This window comes from Osmerus mordax, chromosome 28 (genome assembly GCF_038355195.1).
Source record: "Osmerus mordax isolate fOsmMor3 chromosome 28, fOsmMor3.pri, whole genome shotgun sequence".
Lineage (NCBI taxonomy): Eukaryota > Metazoa > Chordata > Actinopteri > Osmeriformes > Osmeridae > Osmerus > Osmerus mordax.
This window is the reverse complement of record NC_090077.1, coordinates 3,920,606-3,940,921: the sequence shown is the minus strand read 5'-3', so window position 1 is coordinate 3,940,921 and position 20,316 is coordinate 3,920,606. Positions and strand designations below refer to the sequence as shown.

Below are 20,316 nucleotides of genomic sequence, written 5' to 3'. Positions count from 1 at the left end.
ACTGCATGAGAACCTTTTTCAAAATCCAAACAGTACCTGTCACTTTATAGTTAATGCGACCCCCACATCCTTCCATGTCGATATTTTTGCACACTTCATCAAAACGAACGATGACCCGCCCATCGTCCCTGCAAGGCACACAAGGCTCCAGGTCTTTGCACGTTGGCATGTCTTTCTTCCAGAGCTGAATGTCCTTTGTGCCATTGAACCAATATATGGCAGTCAGAGCAGGGCAGCTGGGGTCATTGTAGACAGCACACATTCGCACATTCAACATGGTCTCTGCAGAAATCAGAATGCAAAAATACTTTGAAATTCAAGCACAAAAGGAGAAAACATGTTTTCAATAATTTCAAGGTTGATTCTGGCCACAATCAAAAAAAAGGATACTTACCATCCATAACTGGCTTACAGTCAGTTATCTGCATGCAGATGACGAACACAAACACTGCAAAGAAACAAAATATTTAAAAGGGAAATCCACATATAAAATATAGATATGCCACTTATAACTATGGAATCCGTAACTCACATAACAAGACCACTTTTTTTTTTTTTTTTTGCAGTGTTTCCATGTTGATGTTCCAACAGCAGACTCCCGAGTTCATCACGGCTCCATGCTGGGCCTCAGCCTGTCGTCTGGGTCTCCTTCTGCGCTTTCTCTTGGGCGAAGCCTTCTTCTTCTTCTCCTCCTGGGAAACCTCTTCATGTTGTCCCTCGTCAGCCTTCTCCATTTCTGTGACCTTTCTTTCCTCCTTTTCCTCTTCATCCTTTCCTTTCTCCTCAACACTCTTAGCGCTGTCCTCTTCCCCCTTTGTAGACCCTGCCACCTCAGCACCACCATCCTCCATTTTTCTTCTCCCTGTACTTTTAAGCTGACTGACTACCTCTTCTGCCGTCCCCTCTTTCCTTTCTGGATTCCCATTCTCCTCCTCCTCCCCTATAGACAGGCCTCTGCCTTCTCCATCCTTGGCACTCCTATCCTCAACTTCCATTCCCAAAGTACTTTCTTCCACTGCATTTCCACAAATCTTATCTCCCACTTGCTGTGCCATCTTGTAACTATAAACTACAGGGCTTACATCCCTGGTCACATGGCTGTCTTTAGATGACCCCTGAGCAATGCTGTCAAAGACAGAGACAGAAAAGGAAGCATTGTAAACTGCATTGTCTGCTAAAATGACTAAATGTAAACGATGATTAATATGGTTTTTGGACGTTTTAAGTAGACAAAATGACGTATAGGCCTACCTGCCCTGACTGTTCCTCTCCTCGTCCTCCACAGGAAGTGCCATCGTTAAAATATCTATATGAAGAATCCAGGAAAACTGTTTGTTTTTTTAAACACAATGTTTGAGTGTCCTCTGGGCACAATGAAGATCTTTCAAATGTTAGTTGGTAAAGTTTTAATAATTCGTTTCCTCGTTTTAGTTAAATCGTGCGCACTTTACAGTACTTACCAGATTTCCAAGAACAGGTGCAATGCAGTTTGCAAAACTTCTTCTGTGAGTAGCTCAAAGTTAGATACAACTGTATTCTCTCCGTATCGATTGTTCCTTCTTCTGAAATTAATGTACAGTAGACGAACCTTTCAATCAACTATTCTGACACTGTAGGGACGTTTCCGCATTGCCACACTTTTAGACTTTTTCTTTTTTATTCTGTTTGGATAGCGACGCCCACAATAGAATTCTGTTGTGGACGTCCAATAGAATTCTGTTGTGGACGTCCACAACCGCTATTCCGGGAGCGACGCCCACAACAGAATACAATTATGAAAAGAGTTAAAAAACTACGCTTTCTTTCTAATGGTAGGTTGGAATGGTGACAGTGGGATTCTTGTTTTGAGCAATGCTGGGTAAATCACGCTCTCTGGGAGGTTCAGGATAATATTTATTAAATCATGTTGCATTGCATGTCAAGTTATCGTCATGCAATGTAATTATAAAGATTTAAGTAAATTATTATGAGTTTAATGTTCCACCTCATCCCACCTCATAATTTTTGCACCATCATGTCCTTTTAGGGAAGCTTACATTTCATAGAATTAAGCTCTACAAAGGCATTTGTTTTGCAAAGTAATTATTATCATCAACCAGCTGTAGGCTTAAGCCTAAAACCACAGTATGAACCAATTTAATAATATAAATGATTAAGTATAACACTATAAAAAGCCATTTGTTTTGCAAAATAGTTAGTATCCCTAAATTATACACCAATAAGCTGTACAATCTTAAAACCACACTATAAACCAGGGGCGTCATTAGACCCTTTTTACTGGGGCACGTGCCCCAGTATAAATCTGCTGTGCCCCAGTAAAATCAAAAGTTTGAGTTTTAACAATTTACTTTATTTTTCAGTGCATTCATTAAGATTGATAATCCCATAATCTTCTGAGCTTGCCAAATAGCCACTGCAGCACGGACACAGAAGTCCAGGTGTCGGACTCGGCACACAACTCAGAATTGAAGTAAGCTAAGAAAACATTACAAAGCTAAAGACAGTTTCTAAACGATAGGCCTACCGATAATCTTATTTTGACTAAAACATAAAAACAATATTACATGAAGCTCAAAAAAACGGTATTTGCGCTCAAATTAATGCAAATTTGTTGCCAAATCTGATAAGGGAGGGGAGTTTCTATAGCCTAGTTGTGCACTGTGTGCAGCAATCTTGAAAGAAAAAAAAGCATATGAAAAGGGGCCTGTGCCTAAGTAGAGTTGTATGTCTAACAACGCCTCTGCTATGAACCAACTTAATAACAATAGAAGTGATTATACAGCTGAGGTTGTTTGTATTCACAGAAAGATAGGCCTACTTACTTCTGCTGTGGCTCAGAAGGTAAGTGTCTTCCAGTTCATGTGGGGTGTTGACATTTGATAAGGACAAGATATGACACGATAACACTTAAAGCATACTCATGGGGGGGGGGGGGGGGACGACGACAATAAGTTACAGTCTGTGATATCAAAAAGGAGGTACAAGAGCACTGCTCTAAGAGGGGCTGGAGAAGGGCTTGATGAGACCCAGCTCCATGGCCTTGACCAGGCAGGTGCGTGCTATATCGATCACAGGCTGCCTCTTGGGGTTGTCCTCCTGCTTGCCAATCACTGTGAGGATCTCCAGCATCTCACACTCGATCAGCTTCTTGGCCAGCTCGTTGTCGTCCGAGTTGAGCATGTTGAACACGGTCACCAGGCCCCTGTGCTGGATCTCTGGGTTGTCGTGGAGACACAACCTTTGTAGGACCTCTAGCCACTGAGTGGTCTGTGGAGAGAAGCAGTCAAGGTCAGTCATATGCTACATTCACACATTCAACATGTGTTTTTGAGTGGATCTCAACATAGACATATGTCGCTACAGGATATTTTTTGCGAACTGAGCGAAGGGGCTGTGAGGACTAGCTTATCTGAGCAGATAGAAGTCATGGAATGCAAGACTGATTCTTCAGAGCACAGAAAAACGTTTGAAACCAAAGAAGAACTAAGGGGGAAATCAAGGATTTCCTGTGTGCTCATGATAACCACAATCAGCGAATCAGATCAGAACATTATTTTAGTATTTGTTCACATAGTCTATCCTATTATTCATTCCCAGATATGTGTTCCTATTTTGTGTACTGATGACAGTCATGTATCTCCCTGAGTGTATAATGTTATCATTGCCTGAATGTATGTAGTGGAAATTTGTAATATAGTTATAATGTGTGTGTTTTATATATGAGGAATGTGTTTTAAGGGAAGTCTAAAGTTGGTTAAGAAGCTTGATACAGTGAATGTTGATTCAACTCATTTGGTAGAGATGCCATTTGTAGTTCTATAACACCTAACTAGGAGATGTGAAGTCTAGGGACGGGAAGTCTGGGTGACCTGGGAGAGTTCTTGTCACCTGGGGAGGAAGAGACAGCTGGGAACTGATCAAGCTGCTCTGGCCCTTCCTGTTGCATGGGTGGTGTTAATTAAATACTTGTTTGAAAATGCCCACACAAAGGACAGTTGGCCATTTGACTGATCAACTTCTGTGGCTTTAGTATCTACTGATTTGGGGAGAGATGCCACATCAAAGAACTGTGGGACAAATGGAATGGAGATGTATTGTTTCAAGCTGTCACTGAGTTGAGTTAGCCAATCACAGAGTTTGCTACATTGATGTATTGACCTTATAGAATGCCATTTGATCTAAAGTTTATATAAGGTAGCGTTTATGATTGTTCTTCATCACTCTTGCGAACGATCTGTGGCTAGCACCTCCTTCGTTAGACTGATCACAAAGTACTTTGTTAAATCTAATGCTAATGTACAAGCTAAATAAATTGAATTGAAACCGCCATCTCTTGACTGTTCAAATCTACACAGTGCCACTAGAATTCTTCCTTAACAGTGTATCTGTTATCTTTTATGAAGTGATCTTAGTTTTTCTAAACGGAGAGAACTTTCTTCCACAGACCCAGCTTCCTATTGTCCCTGTATCAGGGAGAGAAGGAGTCGAGTACAAACCACGAGGGTCATCTTAGTGCACAGCTTCTTCTGGGAGGCAGTGAGCATGGCCAGAGCCCCTGCGGCCGCTCTCTGCAGCTTGTCATCCTCCTCACTGCACAGCAGCACCAGGAGCTTCAGCTTATCGTTTCCATCCTGCAGGTACCGCTCCTGAACCTGCGGCAACACACACACACACACACACACCATTAAGCCAATGTTATAATGAGTTAAAGTGTGTACTTCCCAACTAGGGACCACGTGCCTTCGGCAAGCTTCTTTTTGACTCTGTACAGAATGTTGTGGCAAGCTCCCACCTCTTTGCACGTCACCAGGTTACACATGCATTCCGTGGCAGCCACTCTGATCTGGTAGTGATCTTCAAACATGTAGTTCTCAATCTCAGGCAGAGCTTTCTCCTTTAGAATCTTCACTCTGAGGGTGTGAGGAAAGAGTTAATACTGCCAAGCAGATGAAGTCTGTCTGTGCAGCGATGGCCCAGTCACCCCACCCCACCCTACCCTGAATTCCCCTTCTTAGCTATGCAGAAGGTGCCCAGCATACCAAGTAACTGTGTAATGCTAATGTGTAAAATTGAACATGTGCCAACTTTGCGTAGCTTTACATAACCGGATCAGTGTTTACAGTGTTACACTGTTACACTATTCAGACAGAATCAGAATTCGGTTTATTCCCCATGTATGTTATACAAACACGGAATTTACATTTTACATTACATTTACATTACATTTTGTCATTTAGCAGACGCTCTTATCCAGAGCGACTAACAGGAAGTACAGGGACATCCCCCCGAGGCAAGTAGGGTGAAGTGCCTTGCCCAAGGACACAACGTCAGTTTGCACGGCCGGGAATCGAACTGGCAACCTTCGGATTACTATCCCGATTCACTCACCGCTCAGCCACCTGACTCCCAATTTACTGTGGCAGGGAGGTGCAAAACACTGCAGACAGGGTGGTGTAGCCCACTAAACTAACAGTACAAACCTCAGCTTGTCACTGTAACCAGCCAGGTTGGTTAGACTCCTCAGAGCCTCATAGTTTTCCAGCCCATCTTTGTCTGTGCCTAACAGGTTTACAAGAGGACGGATGACCTCATAGACCTGTCAAAGAGAGGGGGGAGGGGGAGTGAGGGAGAGAGAGAGAAGAGAAAATATACAAATCACGAGTCATTTCTCAGCAGCTGCCCTTCCCATACAGCTAGCAGTTTAGCGTACAAGAAGAGGTGTGTGTTTGTGAGTGTGTGTGTGTGTGTCTGTAGGTTTATTCGGAATAAGAAGATTTGTTCTAGAAAGTTCCTACCCTCTCTCCAGGGAATGCCATCTCTGGGTTGGTAACAGCTGCAATCTTGGCCAGCGCGTGGCTGGCCCTCACCTTTCCTAATTCTGTACCCTCCAGAGCCAATGGGATCAGGGCCTGAGGGTCACACAGCAACAGATCAGACAGTGAGGTAACAAAAGACACACACAGATACAGACTGGATGCACACGTCGTGTGCACACGTCGTGTACACACAAATACACACACAGACACAAATGCAACATGACGCAATATATACACATGCTGTATGATGTCATTCCTAATCCTGTCGCACCTTGCCACCTCCTTGAGCCACAATGGTCCCACGATCCTTAGGGTCTGCTGCTAAAGACAGGAACACCCTGATGGAACACAGATAGCGCGCTGTCAGGTGGACGGTACGTAATGCGAACCCTGGGGAAGCTGTGTCTCAAAGGTCACATGACACATTACATTTAGTCACTTATCCAGAGCGACTTACAGTAAGTACAGGGACATTCCCCCCGAGGCAAGCAGGGTGAAGTGCCTTGCCCAAGGACACAACGTCATTTGGCACAGCCGGGAATCGAACCGGTAACCTTCAGATCACTAGCCCGAATCCCTAACCGCTCAGCCACCTGACTACCTGACTACCTACACACAGAGCGCCCCGGACTCACCGGGCCAGCATCTCCTTGGTCTGGTCCGTCAGGATACAGTTATCTGCTTTGACCATGACGGTGAGAGCGGAGGTGACTCCGGCCTTCAGCATCCTCTTCACTCTCTTCTCGATGAAGTCCTTCTTGTCCTGAGGACAAACCACAACAGACAGTCCTACTGCAGTTCCGCTCTCACTGTTACGTCCCTTTGTCCTGTGAACGTGAGGCTCTTGTCGGGCTGTGCTGAGACTAGTAGCTGTTCTTCTTCCTACCTTGGGGTGCTGCTCAGGCACATGCTGCTTGGAGAACTGGGCCAGCTGAACCAGCTCTGGAAGGATGTCCTTCTTGTCATAGCTGTTGGTACAGTTCACTAGCGTGCAGGCTACAGAATACAGGATGGTCTTATCTTTAGACTGTTGAAACAGGAAGAAGGGGGATAAAAGACACTGTTTACTCCCAAGCACCAAGGGCCTCTGAAGTTGCCCAGTTGTTCATCTGGGTTCCTCCACTCTCTTTCACCTTGGCTAGTTCAAACATAGCTTTCATGGCAGCCTCATCGTCAACAAAGTCGTCTTTCACGTCAGCGTCGCTGGTCAGATAGGCCAGGCCTTCTATAGCCCACTTCCTGGTCCTCACATCTATGGTGGGGTTACACAACCACCTAAAACACAAGACGTGATAAGAAGACGTTAATACGCACAAAGCTTACAGTAACACAGGAAATGTGGTCCTCACTTCCTTTTTCTGACACTTACTGGCGGTCACCTGATTTTTGGAGGAAAAAAAGTTTCCCTTGGATAGCAGTCTAACTAATACGGTATGCATTAGTTTACACAGACTGCATTAAACTGATAAATTACAGACCATAATTGTTTCTAGATTATTATGGTTGACAAAGTTAATATTGTTGGTTCAGATTTTCTAACTGTCTATCTAACTATTTATCTAACTGTCTAATTTTCTAGATTATTGTGGTTGACAGTTAATATTGTCAACCACAATAATCTACAAAATTAGACAGTTAGATAATGACTGTAAAGTGATCTGCTTGGCTGTTGACAATCTACGTATGAGTCACTCACTTCCTGCATTGCTTAGCAAGTTTCTCTGTGGAACCCTCTGCAAACTGCCGCATGCTGTAATCATCCCCTCCGGCGGATCCCAGTTTACACAAGCCCTGAGAGAAAGGTCAGACATGTTCAACCACTTATCCTCAAATGAGCTCTTACTTGCAGCTTCTTTTCAATGTAGAGGCTCTGTTATCGTACGGCCATTGTGGAAGGGTGATTGCAAAACGTGGGCTAAAAAAAACACATGGGCTCCCTCGAACGTCAGACCAACTCACCACTAGGGCACGGATCTTGATCTTTTCATTCTTGGTCTTCTTGTAGATGTCTTTGAGCAGCGTCACCCCGTTGGTAATGATGAAGGAGGCTTTGCTCATTTTGGTGGAGGAGTGGATGAGGGCCTCCACGGCCACCATCTGGTCCACCTCGCGCTCGGAGCCGCAGAGAGCCACCATCATCTCCATGATGCCCTGCCGGCCCACCAGGATGTTGCCCACCTCGAAGGGGCCCTGCAGCAGGCCGGAGAGGGCGTTGATGGCATGGATGTTCTTGTCCATGTCCTTGGGATCAAACTTGCTCCTGTGAAGAGGAGCGCACAGGGAATAAGTGTGAAGTGTGAGAGAGAGGGAGGGAGAGAGAGAGAGAGAGAGAGAGAGAGAGAGAGAGAGAGAGAGAGAGAGAGAGAGAAAACAGGAAAATAGAGTGAAGGGTATTAGTAGCTTCATATATAACTTCATAAAAGAGAACCCCAGAGAAAATAAGATGTTGGCACCGGGACAGTTGACACACAGGCCCAGTGACAACAGATCTACCATGTGACTCACTTGATGTACTCGTCACAGATGTCCCTGTAGTTGTCTCTCTCGGGGTCACAGCGCAGGTCGTCGTACAGCTTGTTGAGGAGCACGCTGGCTATCAGCTGGGTGTTGTCCGTCATCGGCAGCTGGTCTGGAAGGTCCGGGATCTGGCCACACACCTTTAGGATCTTCTTCAGACCTGAGGCACACACACACACACCTTCAAGTTCCCATTTCTATTGTGTTTTGTACACACTGCTGTGACGCCCGCCTGTGCCCCTTCAGGCTTTGCCCTGCCAGTGCATGGGCAGGGGCAGAACCTGAGCGCTTTATTGTCTGCACCTGTATTTAGGGTGGGGCTATAAAAGGGCTTTTTCTCTCTCTCTCTCTCAGGGGGAACTTCTTTTTGGTTAGCAGAATCAGAATTGGTGTTTATTCGCCGTGAAAGTTTGCACAGACAAGGAATTTACTTTGGCAGGAGAGCCTACCTAGGCAGCCATTTTCGGCGCCAACTAGAAAGTTACAACATAACATGAGGAGAGAGGAGGAGAGCAAGATAGTCTCGCTTCAGCGCTCTCCAGGGGAGTTGTTTTCCAGCAACGGCCTTGGCCAAGGCCTGTGCTGGTTAATATGAAGATGTCTTCAACGTCCTCAAAGTGGAAAGTGCCGCTAGACACACGACACGCCAATTCGCCCACGCGTCCATCGTGTAGCCAGCTGCGAACGTCCCGTCCGAACAGTTGGGTTCTCCCGAACCCGAGCTTCTCTTCGAGAAGATGGTGTCAATTGCATTGAGAGACCAGCTAATTAATTCCATGCTTCTAGTTTCGGAGAGTGATGATGAGAGAGTATCTTGAGACAGACAAGACAGAGCCAAGCAGGGAAGGTCAGGGAGGGGAGGAGAGAAAAATGCGACCGCCTTCGTCGAGAGCCAAAGACACTAGCTCGTAGGCACTATCTTGAGGTTCTCCCGCACACATGCGCTTTGACTTCTTTTTCAATCTGTTCCCCATTCTATTTCTTTAGCTCTCACTTTCTCATTCATTTATCTACTGATGCATCCATTCACCCACTCATGCACGACTTTGAACATTCCTCTTTCGTACCCCTATTTGTTTATTGGTATTGGTACAAATAAACTATTATTATTATCTTGTGTCTTGTCCCTCATTATGTGACGGTACCCTAAACGAGTTTACCGTTACACTGCACAGACACTGTATCATTTGTCTGTTTAGGTGACAACCATCTGACAACATGAAGCAGGTTAACCCAGTTACACCCAGTATTAGCCTGGTCAGTAAAGGAACAATGCTCACCATGGTCAATAGTGAAAAGGGTTTTAGAGTGGTCGGTATCTTTCTTGTCCTTGCGAGGAACATTCTTGCAGAGGAGGTTTAGGGCTTGGTCTCTGCCATGTCCAGACACCTTCCTACCGGCCACCATTTCCAGCAAGGCCAGCAAGATGGTCTTCAGGTCCTTACTAGCATCTAAAGAAAAGCAGACATAGCAGGGTAGAGTGTGAGGGCTACAATACCAGGAAATACTTCTAGTGTTTAGCTAGCTGGTAGTTGGCTGCCAAAAGGTTTATGTCTCAGCCTTACCAAGCACCAGTGCCTCCTCTTTTCCATAAATCCTTTTATCTCCACCAGTGAGGGAGTCATTGATACACTGGAACAAGTCACACGTTGCCAATGCAAGGTCTTCATTGTCAACAGCCATAACGCTGCACATTTTGTCAATTCCCACCATGTGAATGATGGCCATGGCCTGTAGAGGAGCACAAACGCGTCCCAGAGTTACAGGATGTGGAGACATACATCATATATGGTAACACGTGGGTATAGGATGAAGGAATGCACTAATGGATGCATCATGTCATGAATGGGTGATATAGGTTAGCGTCGCCCATCAAATGCCATTCATATTCTTATTTCATATCTTATTATATATTTGATATTTTGAATAGTTTTATTTTTTAGATTTGTTTAGTTCTTATGATTAGTTAGACTACTATACTTTTCTACTCTTGATAACTTCTCTGATTGCTTGGTGTTTGGCTCCCCCTGCAGTTTGGGAAGGTTGGGTTCCTCACCCGTGCTTTGTGCCCCGTACACATCCCAGCCAGGGTACGTATGGAAGCCAGGACCATCTCTGGCTTGCCTGTCTCCATCATATTCATTAGCAACGGCACTCCGTTGTTCTGGAAGATTCTCTCAGCGCCTGCATCCTCCCTGGCCAGAACTATCAAGTTGTTGGCAGCCTAGACGGAAATAAAAGAATGTTCATACCAAGGTCTCCGGCATCAGGATTGAACTAGGAGATGTTAAGATCCCACTGAAGAAATGACAGTTTCTTACATTTTTTTTACATTTCTTATTGATGAGGCCAACCGAAGATATTTCTCTCCTCTGACGTCATACAAACCTTTTCCAATTTATCCTTCTCCATTTCCTCATCAAGGAGAATGTCAAACATGTTCTGTACTCGTGAGTCTGTGGAGAAGCTTGTCTTGAGCTGTGGAGACAAGGACACACAGTCTCAGTGCAACTGGATCTAGTTACTTTTACTTTTTCTACTGTAGTAACTAATATAATAGTATCATTATTAAACTGTGATGTGAAACAGCAGACCTTTGCTTGGATCTCAGCTCCCAGCCTACGCAGGGTCTCCAGGAAGGTCTTGTTCTTGGGCTCGATGGTGGCACACCTCTGTACGTCCTTGAAGGCCATGTCCAGCTTCCCCAGCTTCTCCAGTGCCTGACAGCGCCGGTACAGGGCCTTGATGTCGGCTGCATCAACGTCAATGGCTGTTGGAGAGGCCAGGCGAACATGTGTATTTGGGTTATGGCGAATCAAGAGCCTCCTGCTGTTATAGTGCATGTAAATGTTGTGTTTGTTGAATGGTACCTTTGGATGCATCAGTGGCCGCATTTGTGTAGTTTTCCTATGAATCAAAGAAGGGTTTTATACAAAAAAAGTCAGAGGCCTTTATAGTAGTCAATGACGACTCCCAATGAAATTACAGTGGGTAGTGAAGGCGTCTGTGTGTTGTTACTAGGTGGGTTGCATGTCTGAATGTTTAAGCTCCGTCAAAGAGCTGAGGAGTTTATACCTTTTTCAGGTAGCAGGCTGATCGGTTTCTGTAGATGACAGCCAACACCTTCTTATCCTTGCAAGACTTGACGGCTTTAGTGTAGCAGTCAATGGCCTGGTCAAACTCTCCTGCTAGGAAGTGCTTGTTACCATCATCTTTCAACTGGATTGGGTCTTCCATCTGAGTAAACAGAGGTAGTTCTAAGAATCAAACTGTAGTCTATATGACGTGAGTGTACTGTTCTTCTTTCAAAGAATGGTATTAATCTTGCATCGCTTTAATTCGTCATTCAGTTTTTCAAAACTCGAACTTTTCATAACTTCCTAGGTCTTTTTAGATGTCCTGTATTCTAGTCTATCCCATCCGATTCACATACTCAAGTGCCATGTGACAGATCAGACAGTTTAGAACGTATCAACTTGGTTTGCTTACAAAAAGATTAAACTGATCAATTGCAAAAATCTATTCATAACACAGACTGATACATTTGCCAAAGAACCAAGTTTACACTCAGAAAGAGGATTCAATACATTCGCACATGAAAAAAACATACAAACAGCAAATGTATATAAAGAAATAACAATCACTTACTGAAACTGTGACTTCACTTTATGCTCTTACCGTTCTCACTATTCAGACACCCAATGAACTGAGTCTCCTTCAGCAAATGGCCAGCACATGTTACCTACTCCAACTTTAAATGGCAGCCCCTCATGCCTTATTTGGGCATCATTCAGTACCCCAGAGGGGGGCACTTGCCCACTGCCCACTATCTGCTCCACTATCTCTGCTGATAGATGACCACCGTCCACCCTGGCAGACATGTGTTCCTAGCTGTTACTCGGCAGGACCCCCTCAGCAGCCCTGCACGTCAGTCAGAAACCCCGTCAGTTTGAAGTGCCATGAAATACCTCTGTGTCTGTGTGCGGTGCGTCCTCTTCTTCACCTTGTGTGTTTGTGTCCTTCGCTTTGCTCGGGTTGTAGAGTCTGGAGCTTCGTAGCCTGGTGCTTCTGCTTCAGAAAAAATCGGTGTTTGTCTTAGGGAACCCCCTCCAACACTACAATTTATATTTATACAGTATCTCTCTTGAGGTGGGATGGGATCAAGAGGGGTCCATTTTGAGGAGGGGCGAGGGGGATCCATTCAAAACAAAGTCAGGCAGCCGTTCATGATACGCCAATAGCCTGCACTTGGTCAATTGCATTACTTTCTACCTTTGAATACCCTGTGTAAAATAGGATAAAGACAGCAGTTACTTATTAGGACAATAATAAAAGTATTTCAATCTAAGGCATGGTAAAGGGGTCCCCCCAGTAGCATGGTCTGGCCCAGATAACGTCTATTTAAGGCATAGGTATGATGACAGCTGAGGACTTGATAGCAAATGTCTATGCAGCCAGGGGGAAACGGGGGAAGGGTGAGGGGGGCGGGGTTCTGACAGCTGAGAGAACACACAGAAAGACCTGGCAACTTCTAGAAAGAGAAGGCTCTGGACTGAGTGTGTCGGTTGCTTCAATTTGAGTTCTCTCAAGATTCGTCTATTCTGGGGTTTTCCATACCTTTCTTGATGTACTGGTATAAAACCAGCATGGAGAATTTGATGGTATTGTTATGCAATACAGCCATCCACATTTGGAGATCATCCCTTTTTAAAGTATAACTTTGTTAGAGCAGTAAAAAAAAACACACGACAGTGGAACAATTATTAGGAAATTAGAGGTTGATGCTACTTTGGCCGTGACATTTGTTTCATTTACATGTATTTATTGAATACAATTTAAAAAGTATATTCAAAGCAATAAAACTATATCTGACACCACACACACTGACTAACTGCTGGTGTTCAAAAAAAATTAACAAATGTTCCTTCAGGAGAAGTGAAGTAAGTCTTTATACAGAGTGAACTGCACATTAAACTAAAACTACAATTGACCTAAAATCGTAGTTACATTAATAAAAAATACTGGACACAAAATATTTGTCTAAATTACTTAAAATAGTTTGATTACCTACAACATAGCAGAGAGAAGATAACTGTTATGTACACATATAAACATTGTTGTTCTGGTTTCCCAAACGGACAGCTCACTCATCAGATAAAGGGACATCTTCCAGTGTCATGGCGATATCTCTCAATTTGGGGTCGTCTCTCCAGTTCACTTTACTGGCCAAGATGACACCCTGGTGAATACAAAAACACATTAACAGCATGGAATACGTCCAAATGTACACATTGCCTGACACGACCAAATGTGTGCAATGTACGTTTGAAAAGATCTCATCTAAAAGGCCCATCTTACCCTGAGGACATTCTGAGTGATGGTGGCCATCTTATGGTACTTGTCCAGGTGTGACTGGCCTTTCTCTAGGACGCTTCTATACTTCTCCATCTCCGGGTGCTCCTTCTTTCTCTTGAGCTCATCCATCTCCTTCATCTGCTCGTGACTCAGACGCTTCAATTCTACAGAGTCGATGAGGATATCAGATTCACTGGCACAGTTTGTCTACACCCAACAGTGTACATAAAGCCTTCACACGATATTCCAATACTGATATGGTGGAATAATGCTTCTGCGACGTACCAAGCCTCTGTTTCTGTAGATCTGTGATTTGATCCTGGAGTTCGCACGATTCCTGTTTGCAAAACAAGAAATGTCACCGATTCCATTCAGGTTGAAATGTGCCAACTGTGAAACAGAGAAAGAAGCAGGCAAGATTTCCTTTTAGTACTCACCTGTTGCAATGCTGTGATATTCGAGCACAGGTCCATGCTACGACTTGTCAACACTCTCATTGCTCTAAAGAACACACATTGTAAAATTAAATGAATTTACAATCATTATATACAACACTGAAACTATTCAACAGACTTACTGTTTAGCAGTGCAAAACAATACATATTTATACTCATGAAAGATAGTTCCGTTGGGGCTAGCTGAAGGACAGTGAACTCTGATTAAGATGGTCAGTGAGACTGTTTGAAGTTACAGACTTACTCTGCCTCTGGGTCCGTCTGTTTCAGCTTCTCAGAGATAACATGCCATAACTGCATCCTAGTCAGGAACAACCACATATGTATTAACTATCAATTAAATGTGCAGGAAGGTACATTACATAATTTCTTCTGATACACTGATTAGGTGATTCTACATTGGCTCATGATGTGATTAGGAGAGTTACATTACCTGTGTAATGCCAGTGTCTTGTTAAAGTGCTTGGTCTTTTCTTCCTCTAACTCATTGACATAATCAGGCCTGTGGATTATAAAGTTATAATGATATTCCAGACTAAAGTCAGAAAATACATAACTTTAATGCAAACTACACACTCACAGATCTCTCTCATCTTCAGAGGGTTTCTTGCATTTTCCTGTTGAATATGATGCATGGTTTGAACAAAAATGTGTCATACACAATGTGGAATCAAATATCTTCTTTTTCGTTCATGTCACCTGCTTGGAGCTTCACCAACATCTCAAAACCCTGATTGGACATCTGTTCTTTGATCCTGATGTGGAGAGAAACACATGTGAATAAGAATAATGAATCATACCAGGTTATCTCCATCTGAAGAATACTGACCTGACATTAATAATGCATTACTTATTGTTTCTATTTAGAAGCCTGGGAAGAAAACCTTATGATATCCGTTGTTGAGTTGTTCATCTCTCTTCGGGGGACGTCAGCCTGCCTGCCATCCTGTGTCACAAACTCAACCTCATCCAGTTGACCAGAGAGCTCCATGATCCCACTCTACTGCTGTGGAATATAACACGTTTGTCAACCTACTATACAAAAGCTTTATCTTTTTACAGTAACAACTTTGATGCTAACACCCCTACTGTATATCAACTAGCTGGTCAGACAATAACACTTAGTGAAAAGGGTTGAGTACATAGACAGTGGTAATGCTAGCTAGCCCGTAGCAGCCGTATGTTTTTACCTTATTAAAGGTTTTACATTATTTACTTAATTAATGGGATTTAATGACTATCAACTAACTAAAAACTTCAACGTGTTTGTAAAGCCAGTAACCCACCTGTATTCTTAGCTTCGAAGGCTAGATGCTAAACAACGTATTTTACCAGTTTGAGGAGCTCCGATAGGACGAGACGGATTACTGGTCGAGAATGTGACATCGTCATTGGTCAAATGATATGTTGCTAAAAATGAGACATCGGTATTGGCCAGTAGTGCAAACTGAATGTGCCGCCCGGAAGTGAGCAGTTACCACGTGACCAGCGGCTTAACACCCCCCCCCCTCCCCAGTGTTCATCATTGGAGCAAGAAAATAAAAGATAGGTAGGTTATTTGCCTTTGCTACCTGCATTTGTCATTGACATTTGTAGTAACATATATATTAACGTATTTCCATTGTTAACCGATGCTATTTCAGCGATTCAGGAGTAGCTCGACTGAGGGGTTGACGCATTTTGTCTACCACTTACATTTCGGAAGGTTAGATGTGTTTTGTCATCGGCTACTAACTATTCCTGGAAATAATCTTGATGGTGACAAACAAAATGGTTTGACAACATTGCCTGAGTTAGACATTACGACACACTGTGGTTCTCGAAATAATGTAACCATTAGCGGACTGTCATTATTTACGAAAGTAAGATTTGAAATTACAGCTAATTTGCGAGACTTTTAGGACTTAATGACGCGATATGGGTAGGTTATTTACGTGTACGGTGTACGTATGTAAAACACACATTTTAGTTTTACATTCTCCTCAGTTTTCTAGTTTAGAATTTGGTATGGGCCGCTCGACAGCTCACATCGCATCACCATCATTGCACTGGGATGCCCTCCCTGAGCCGTATAGCTTTCATCCTATGCATTTCCATTAATTTACAGATGTATTGTCTCCCTCTTCTGGTGACTGTAGGAAATTTCCTGTCACCCGGAAGAAGACCGGTGAGGTCGTCATGGGGGGCAAAGTCAGTAGCAAAATGGCAGCCGTAGGACGTGTTGTACAGGTACGCTTGTCGAACTGGTCCATTTACCGTTCTGCATCCACACTTGGCACTCAAGTGAGTAGTTGAAAACGTGTGGTAGTTTGTGCTGCTTAATTTTTTTACAGACACAAGTCGATTGAGCTTTTTGCGGCTTTATTTCAGTGGGAATTTGACAGGCTAAGTACCCTTGCTTATGCCCTTGTTGATGCATGGAAAACCAACGCCTAATTCGCTACATATATGCCTGCTCTTATTAGCTGTATCAGATGTATTAGATCAACCTGGTACAACTTTTAAGATCTTAACAAAGAACCCATAACATGAGTAATTGTTTTCGCTGTTGTTTGAAACATATTACCTGTTTGAAGCAAGTTTAGGCTAGGCTACTACTGCTGTTCAAGACCTGTCAGACATGATGTATGGCCATGGGGTTAGCCATTGAACTGGCCATAAATAGTTTTGTAAACGGGTTTCTTCGGAGTTAAGACATTCTGTCTTTCAAAGTTGTGAGCTGGTCTGTCAATGTAAACCTTATTTCCTTAATTCGTAGACTGTGCGACCCCATGCACCACTTATCAAATTCCCCAACAGAAATGGAATCCCCAAACCAAATGGTGAGCATGCTGCATATTAATCTTGTCTCCTTGTATACTGTTTGTATGTGCTCACTCCCATTAATTTAAGCACAGAAGCCCCATTCCTACCTGCTCCTCTCCTCCTGTGATTAGACATGTACTCTTTAGATTGGCCCCATTGCTTCACCTGCCCAATGCAGTTCAATCACAGGAAATATGCAGCGACTTGGAGCTCAGGTGTCAAATGTATAAAATGATCCTCTTACCATTCAGTGTCAGAAGCCCTGAAGACGCTAGTAGCTAGCCCTCCACAGAGCTCTCCCAGTCCCCCAGTCGCAGCAGCACCACCACCTATACCAAGACCTCCTGGACCCATCGCCCGACTCCCCGGCTTCCCAGACAGCCTAGCCACAGTCCAGGAACTCCCCCAGAGGTACCGCAGGAGGCCTCTTACTCTGGAGGAGATGACCTACATCCAGGTGAGTCTCCACCAACTTCAGGCTGACCTGCTTCAATAGAGAACAAGCACTGATAGCAGAACATGAAAGGAATTATGTAACTTATCATTTCCCTAACTGCACTGGTGTTTATTTCACCAAGTCTGTTTCGCTTTCTTTTATTTCTTTTAATTTTTTCACAGCGTGGTGGACCAGAGTGACCCTCGGTGACTGAGCACAACCAAAGTCCTTATCGGTGGAAGCCAGTGTCTATTTTTGCCTAAGTTTGTTCCTCAACACAAGAGGATCTGTTGCCACAGCTCACCATACGTTCTGCAGAATAAAGATATTATATAATTCATGTTAAATGTACATAGAAAGTTTTATTTTTAAAATATGTTAATGAAGAGATGCTTGACTATAACTTGATTTGCAAAGGAGATCTTAATTTAATTACATGCTGGAAAAAAACATCATGGCGACCGTTATTTATTTGATCGGCAACCTCTCGATACACTACTCAAAATCTTCTGCCACTTTTAAGCACAAGTGTTTTTGGGAAACATTTTGGCATGGTGTTCACCCATCACAGATCTACAGTCTTTGTCCACAACCTAAGCTGCTTTTTTTTGCTGTGTTGTATTTTTTTCCTGCTTGACCTTTGGTGACATCAAATCCAGATACTAGGACAAGACAGTGTTAAATCACTGACTGTACAAACTGAGGACCCTCGATACAATCATTGGAGAACTCTGTCTTTTTGAGCACGGTGCTTACCCGGACTGCTAGTCTCTTGGATTCAAATCAAGTCGGACAGAGTCGAAGTGGTGGATTGAGTTTGTGTGATGTGCTGGTTATGAATTATTAAAAAAATACTATTATACCGACAGGTAAAGTCTTTCAGTATTTTTGTGTAGTGGGGTTAAGATGTAGGCAGAGACGATATACATTATATTGAATATTTATAATATAAATTATGTATACAATATGGGCTTTGGGTCAGATGTTGCATCCTACAACAGTGGTTGTCAACCCTGGTCCTTAGGGACCCCCTGTCCTGCATGTTTAGATGTTTCCCTGCTCCAACACGCCTGATTCAAACGAATGGGTCGTTATCTCGTAATGCAGAAGCCTGGTAACGACCATTCATTTGAATCAGGTGTGTTGGAACAGGGAAACATGCAGGACAGGGGGTCCCTAGTCAACATGAATATGACATAGTAAACAACATTGTCTCACATCAGGTACATGTTCACTTGAGGTATTTCACACGCTCTTAAAAACATGTCACAACAGATAACACAGGATTATACAATACTGCCAAATTGTGTTGGATGACTTAAGGAATAATGTATGCACTAGAAAATGATTCATATTAAACAACTTGTTAGAGAGGGTTTACAAGTAGTACATAGGAAAGCTGTCTAACAAATCGACCGATTTCAAACACTCCAACCACAAACATAGACATAGAGAGTTGGGTACAGTTGCAAGGCAACCTAATTTATGTCTACTGCTGAACTGAGATGAAGTCATGACGTTTTATGAGCAAGTGAAGTTAGTCTTGGTTCTCAAAAGCAGGCAAGAAGTCAGCGATGGTATCCACCACATAGTCAGGCACAAAGCTCTGATTGGTGGAGGGATCACTTATCTTGTACTCCTGAGCGTCCTCTATCTGAGAGATACCCGTCAGTGTAAGCATGGTGTCCAGGCCACAGTTAGCCCCAAATAGCATGTCTGTCTCCAGGCGGTCTCCCACCATCAGGCACTGTGCTGGCTCCACGCCCCGGAACTGGCTGGAGATGCACTCGAACATGAAGCGGCTGGGTTTGCCAATCACTGTGGCCTTCCGGCCTGTAGCTGTCTCCAGGGCAGCTGTGAGGCAACCTGAACCTAGAAGAGATAAGTCAAACAGTAGTTGGCTACACTCTGGATGTGATGATTTGGAATGCTTAATAGGCAGGCCTTATGATGCAGCATATGCAACACTTATCTCCCAAGTCAAAATATGTAAATATTGTACAGTAACTTCAACAGCGAGTGAGTGTGTGAAGCAAGACCGTGAACGTCAGCACCATACCAGGTAGTATCCTCCCATCTCGAAGTGGGTGCCAAGGATCACTGTCAGTTGTAAGAAACAGACAGTCTGGATTCCGCAAATAGCAAGATGCTTTGGCCAATTTTAAGAATGTGAAGTTATCGTCATGGCCCACAAGGACTGCTTTTACATCTGGTGTTAGAGCGCAATTATATATGTTGGCGTCTGGGGCGTCAGCTTCGTCACCAATGAACGGAATGTCAGCTTCCCTCAACTCTTTGAGGACACCCTCTCCACCTATGACAAATACTTTTCCTTGATTGTTCCCGACATTTTTTAGGTAAAGCGCCGAGCAATACGACGAGCTGAAGATATGATCCTGCTTCACATCGGTAAAGCCTAGTCGTAGGAATTTGTTCAAATACATCTCACGTGGCTTAGTGCAATTGTTGGTGACGAAAAACACGTTTTTACCGTGCCTGGTCAATGAATTGATCACCGTTGGAGCACCGGTAATTGCCTTCTCTCCATGCCACAGAACACCGTCGCAATCAAATAGGAAGACATGCTTTGATTCAAGCAAAGGTCTTATTTGGGAGCCTCGTATTTTTCGACATGCCTTAGCGCCTGCCATTCTGGTTGTCGTTTGTTGTCTGTCACCCAATCATTGTAGACTGTTTAATGTCAGGTGCAACGATATCCAAATTGTGAAATTAAATAACAATAATCGTTTCGGAAGTATTTTCCGAAGCTGCCAAAGTGCAGTTGGAGAGCGGACGACGGTCAATTACGTAAACACTTGTTTAACCACGCCTTCCTTTCAAGATCGTCCAATAAAAAAAAACTGAGCTGTAACCAATCAAATGGCTTGTTTATTGTAAGCCGTTAGAATAAGATATAACGTGTCCCAAGCAG

The 20,316-nt window shown here is 43.6% G+C and overlaps 4 protein-coding genes and 1 long non-coding RNA gene across 9 annotated transcripts; 1 reads left to right on the top strand and 4 right to left on the bottom strand.

Annotated features, from left to right (window-relative positions):
* Window positions 1-720: 720 nt before the first annotated feature.
* LOC136938300 (uncharacterized) lies at window positions 721-1,507 on the bottom strand. The gene is made up of 3 exons (XR_010875253.1): window positions 1,461-1,507; window positions 1,252-1,306; window positions 721-1,125 (listed from the first exon to the last, which is right to left on the bottom strand). It is a non-coding gene; the product is annotated as an uncharacterized lncRNA (long non-coding RNA).
* Window positions 1,508-2,328: 821 nt separating this feature from the next.
* On the bottom strand, window positions 2,329-12,678 carry unc45b (unc-45 myosin chaperone B). 3 transcript variants are annotated; one of them, XM_067231609.1, is made up of 20 exons: window positions 12,302-12,678; window positions 11,409-11,570; window positions 11,204-11,240; window positions 10,928-11,103; window positions 10,722-10,811; window positions 10,390-10,557; window positions 9,899-10,064; window positions 9,614-9,784; window positions 8,322-8,493; window positions 7,776-8,076; window positions 7,513-7,607; window positions 6,950-7,091; window positions 6,703-6,843; window positions 6,452-6,579; window positions 6,088-6,154; window positions 5,796-5,909; window positions 5,481-5,596; window positions 4,793-4,910; window positions 4,497-4,652; window positions 2,329-3,267 (listed from the first exon to the last, which is right to left on the bottom strand). In XM_067231609.1, the coding sequence occupies exons 2-20, from the start codon at window positions 11,568-11,570 to the stop codon at window positions 2,995-2,997; spliced, it is 2,793 nt and encodes a 930-aa protein (XP_067087710.1). In that variant the 5' UTR covers window positions 12,302-12,678; the 3' UTR covers window positions 2,329-2,994. The 3 variants fall into 3 exon arrangements, with proteins under 3 accessions (XP_067087710.1, XP_067087711.1, XP_067087712.1); XM_067231610.1 differs by lacking the exon at window positions 12,302-12,678 and adding an exon at window positions 12,012-12,033; XM_067231611.1 differs by lacking the exon at window positions 12,302-12,678 and adding an exon at window positions 11,982-12,008.
* On the top strand, window positions 3,147-18,252 carry kgd4 (alpha-ketoglutarate dehydrogenase subunit 4). 3 transcript variants are annotated; one of them, XM_067231615.1, is made up of 9 exons: window positions 3,147-3,288; window positions 4,445-4,637; window positions 5,807-5,943; window positions 15,011-15,165; window positions 15,479-15,692; window positions 16,282-16,426; window positions 16,902-16,965; window positions 17,200-17,405; window positions 17,567-18,252. In XM_067231615.1, exons 5-9 carry the CDS (start codon window positions 15,595-15,597, stop codon window positions 17,582-17,584), a joined length of 531 nt encoding a protein of 176 aa, XP_067087716.1. In that variant the 5' UTR covers window positions 3,147-3,288; window positions 4,445-4,637; window positions 5,807-5,943; window positions 15,011-15,165; window positions 15,479-15,594; the 3' UTR covers window positions 17,585-18,252. The 3 variants fall into 3 exon arrangements, with proteins under 3 accessions (XP_067087716.1, XP_067087717.1, XP_067087718.1); XM_067231616.1 differs by lacking the exons at window positions 3,147-3,288; window positions 4,445-4,637; window positions 5,807-5,943; window positions 15,011-15,165 and having other exon boundaries at window positions 15,550-15,692; window positions 16,282-16,372; XM_067231617.1 differs by lacking the exons at window positions 3,147-3,288; window positions 4,445-4,637; window positions 5,807-5,943; window positions 15,011-15,165; window positions 15,479-15,692.
* Window positions 13,265-15,492, bottom strand: cenph (centromere protein H). Its single transcript, XM_067231614.1, has 10 exons — window positions 15,430-15,492; window positions 15,028-15,149; window positions 14,843-14,898; window positions 14,724-14,760; window positions 14,577-14,645; window positions 14,388-14,444; window positions 14,126-14,189; window positions 13,974-14,025; window positions 13,692-13,852; window positions 13,265-13,572 (listed from the first exon to the last, which is right to left on the bottom strand). Exons 2-10 carry the CDS (start codon window positions 15,132-15,134, stop codon window positions 13,477-13,479), a joined length of 699 nt encoding a protein of 232 aa, XP_067087715.1. The 5' UTR covers window positions 15,135-15,149; window positions 15,430-15,492; the 3' UTR covers window positions 13,265-13,476.
* On the bottom strand, window positions 18,248-20,160 carry LOC136938296 (chronophin-like). The gene is made up of 2 exons (XM_067231612.1): window positions 19,444-20,160; window positions 18,248-19,256 (listed from the first exon to the last, which is right to left on the bottom strand). Exons 1-2 carry the CDS (start codon window positions 20,033-20,035, stop codon window positions 18,922-18,924), a joined length of 927 nt encoding a protein of 308 aa, XP_067087713.1. The 5' UTR covers window positions 20,036-20,160; the 3' UTR covers window positions 18,248-18,921.
* Window positions 20,161-20,316: the final 156 nt, after the last annotated feature.

Bases quoted from the DNA above. Each gene is read 5' to 3' on its own strand.
- unc45b (XM_067231609.1), bottom strand. From the start codon at position 11,570: ATGGAAGACCCAATCCAGTTGAAAGATGATGGTAACAAGCACTTCCTA. The intron at 10,558-10,721 runs GTTTGTATGACG...ATTTCCGTCTAG, and splicing joins AGAAGGATAAATTGGAAAAG to GCTGCCAACAACTTGATAGT. The intron at 9,785-9,898 runs GTAAGGCTGAGA...GCTTTTCTTTAG, and splicing joins AGAGGAGGCACTGGTGCTTG to ATGCTAGTAAGGACCTGAAG.
- cenph (XM_067231614.1), bottom strand. From the start codon at position 15,134: ATGGAGCTCTCTGGTCAACTGGATGAGGTTGAGTTTGTGACACAGGAT. The intron at 14,026-14,125 runs GTGAGTACTAAA...TTTTGCAAACAG, and splicing joins ATATCACAGCATTGCAACAG to GAATCGTGCGAACTCCAGGA. The intron at 13,853-13,973 runs GTACGTCGCAGA...TCGACTCTGTAG, and splicing joins TCTACAGAAACAGAGGCTTG to AATTGAAGCGTCTGAGTCAC.
- kgd4 (XM_067231615.1), top strand. From the start codon at position 15,595: ATGTGCCGCCCGGAAGTGAGCAGTTACCACGTGACCAGCGGCTTAACA. The intron at 15,693-16,281 runs GTAGGTTATTTG...TGGTGACTGTAG, and splicing joins AGCAAGAAAATAAAAGATAG to GAAATTTCCTGTCACCCGGA. The intron at 16,966-17,199 runs GTGAGCATGCTG...CTTACCATTCAG, and splicing joins TGGAATCCCCAAACCAAATG to TGTCAGAAGCCCTGAAGACG.
- LOC136938296 (XM_067231612.1), bottom strand. From the start codon at position 20,035: ATGGCAGGCGCTAAGGCATGTCGAAAAATACGAGGCTCCCAAATAAGA. The intron at 19,257-19,443 runs GTATGGTGCTGA...TATCTCTTCTAG, and splicing joins AGATGGGAGGATACTACCTG to GTTCAGGTTGCCTCACAGCT.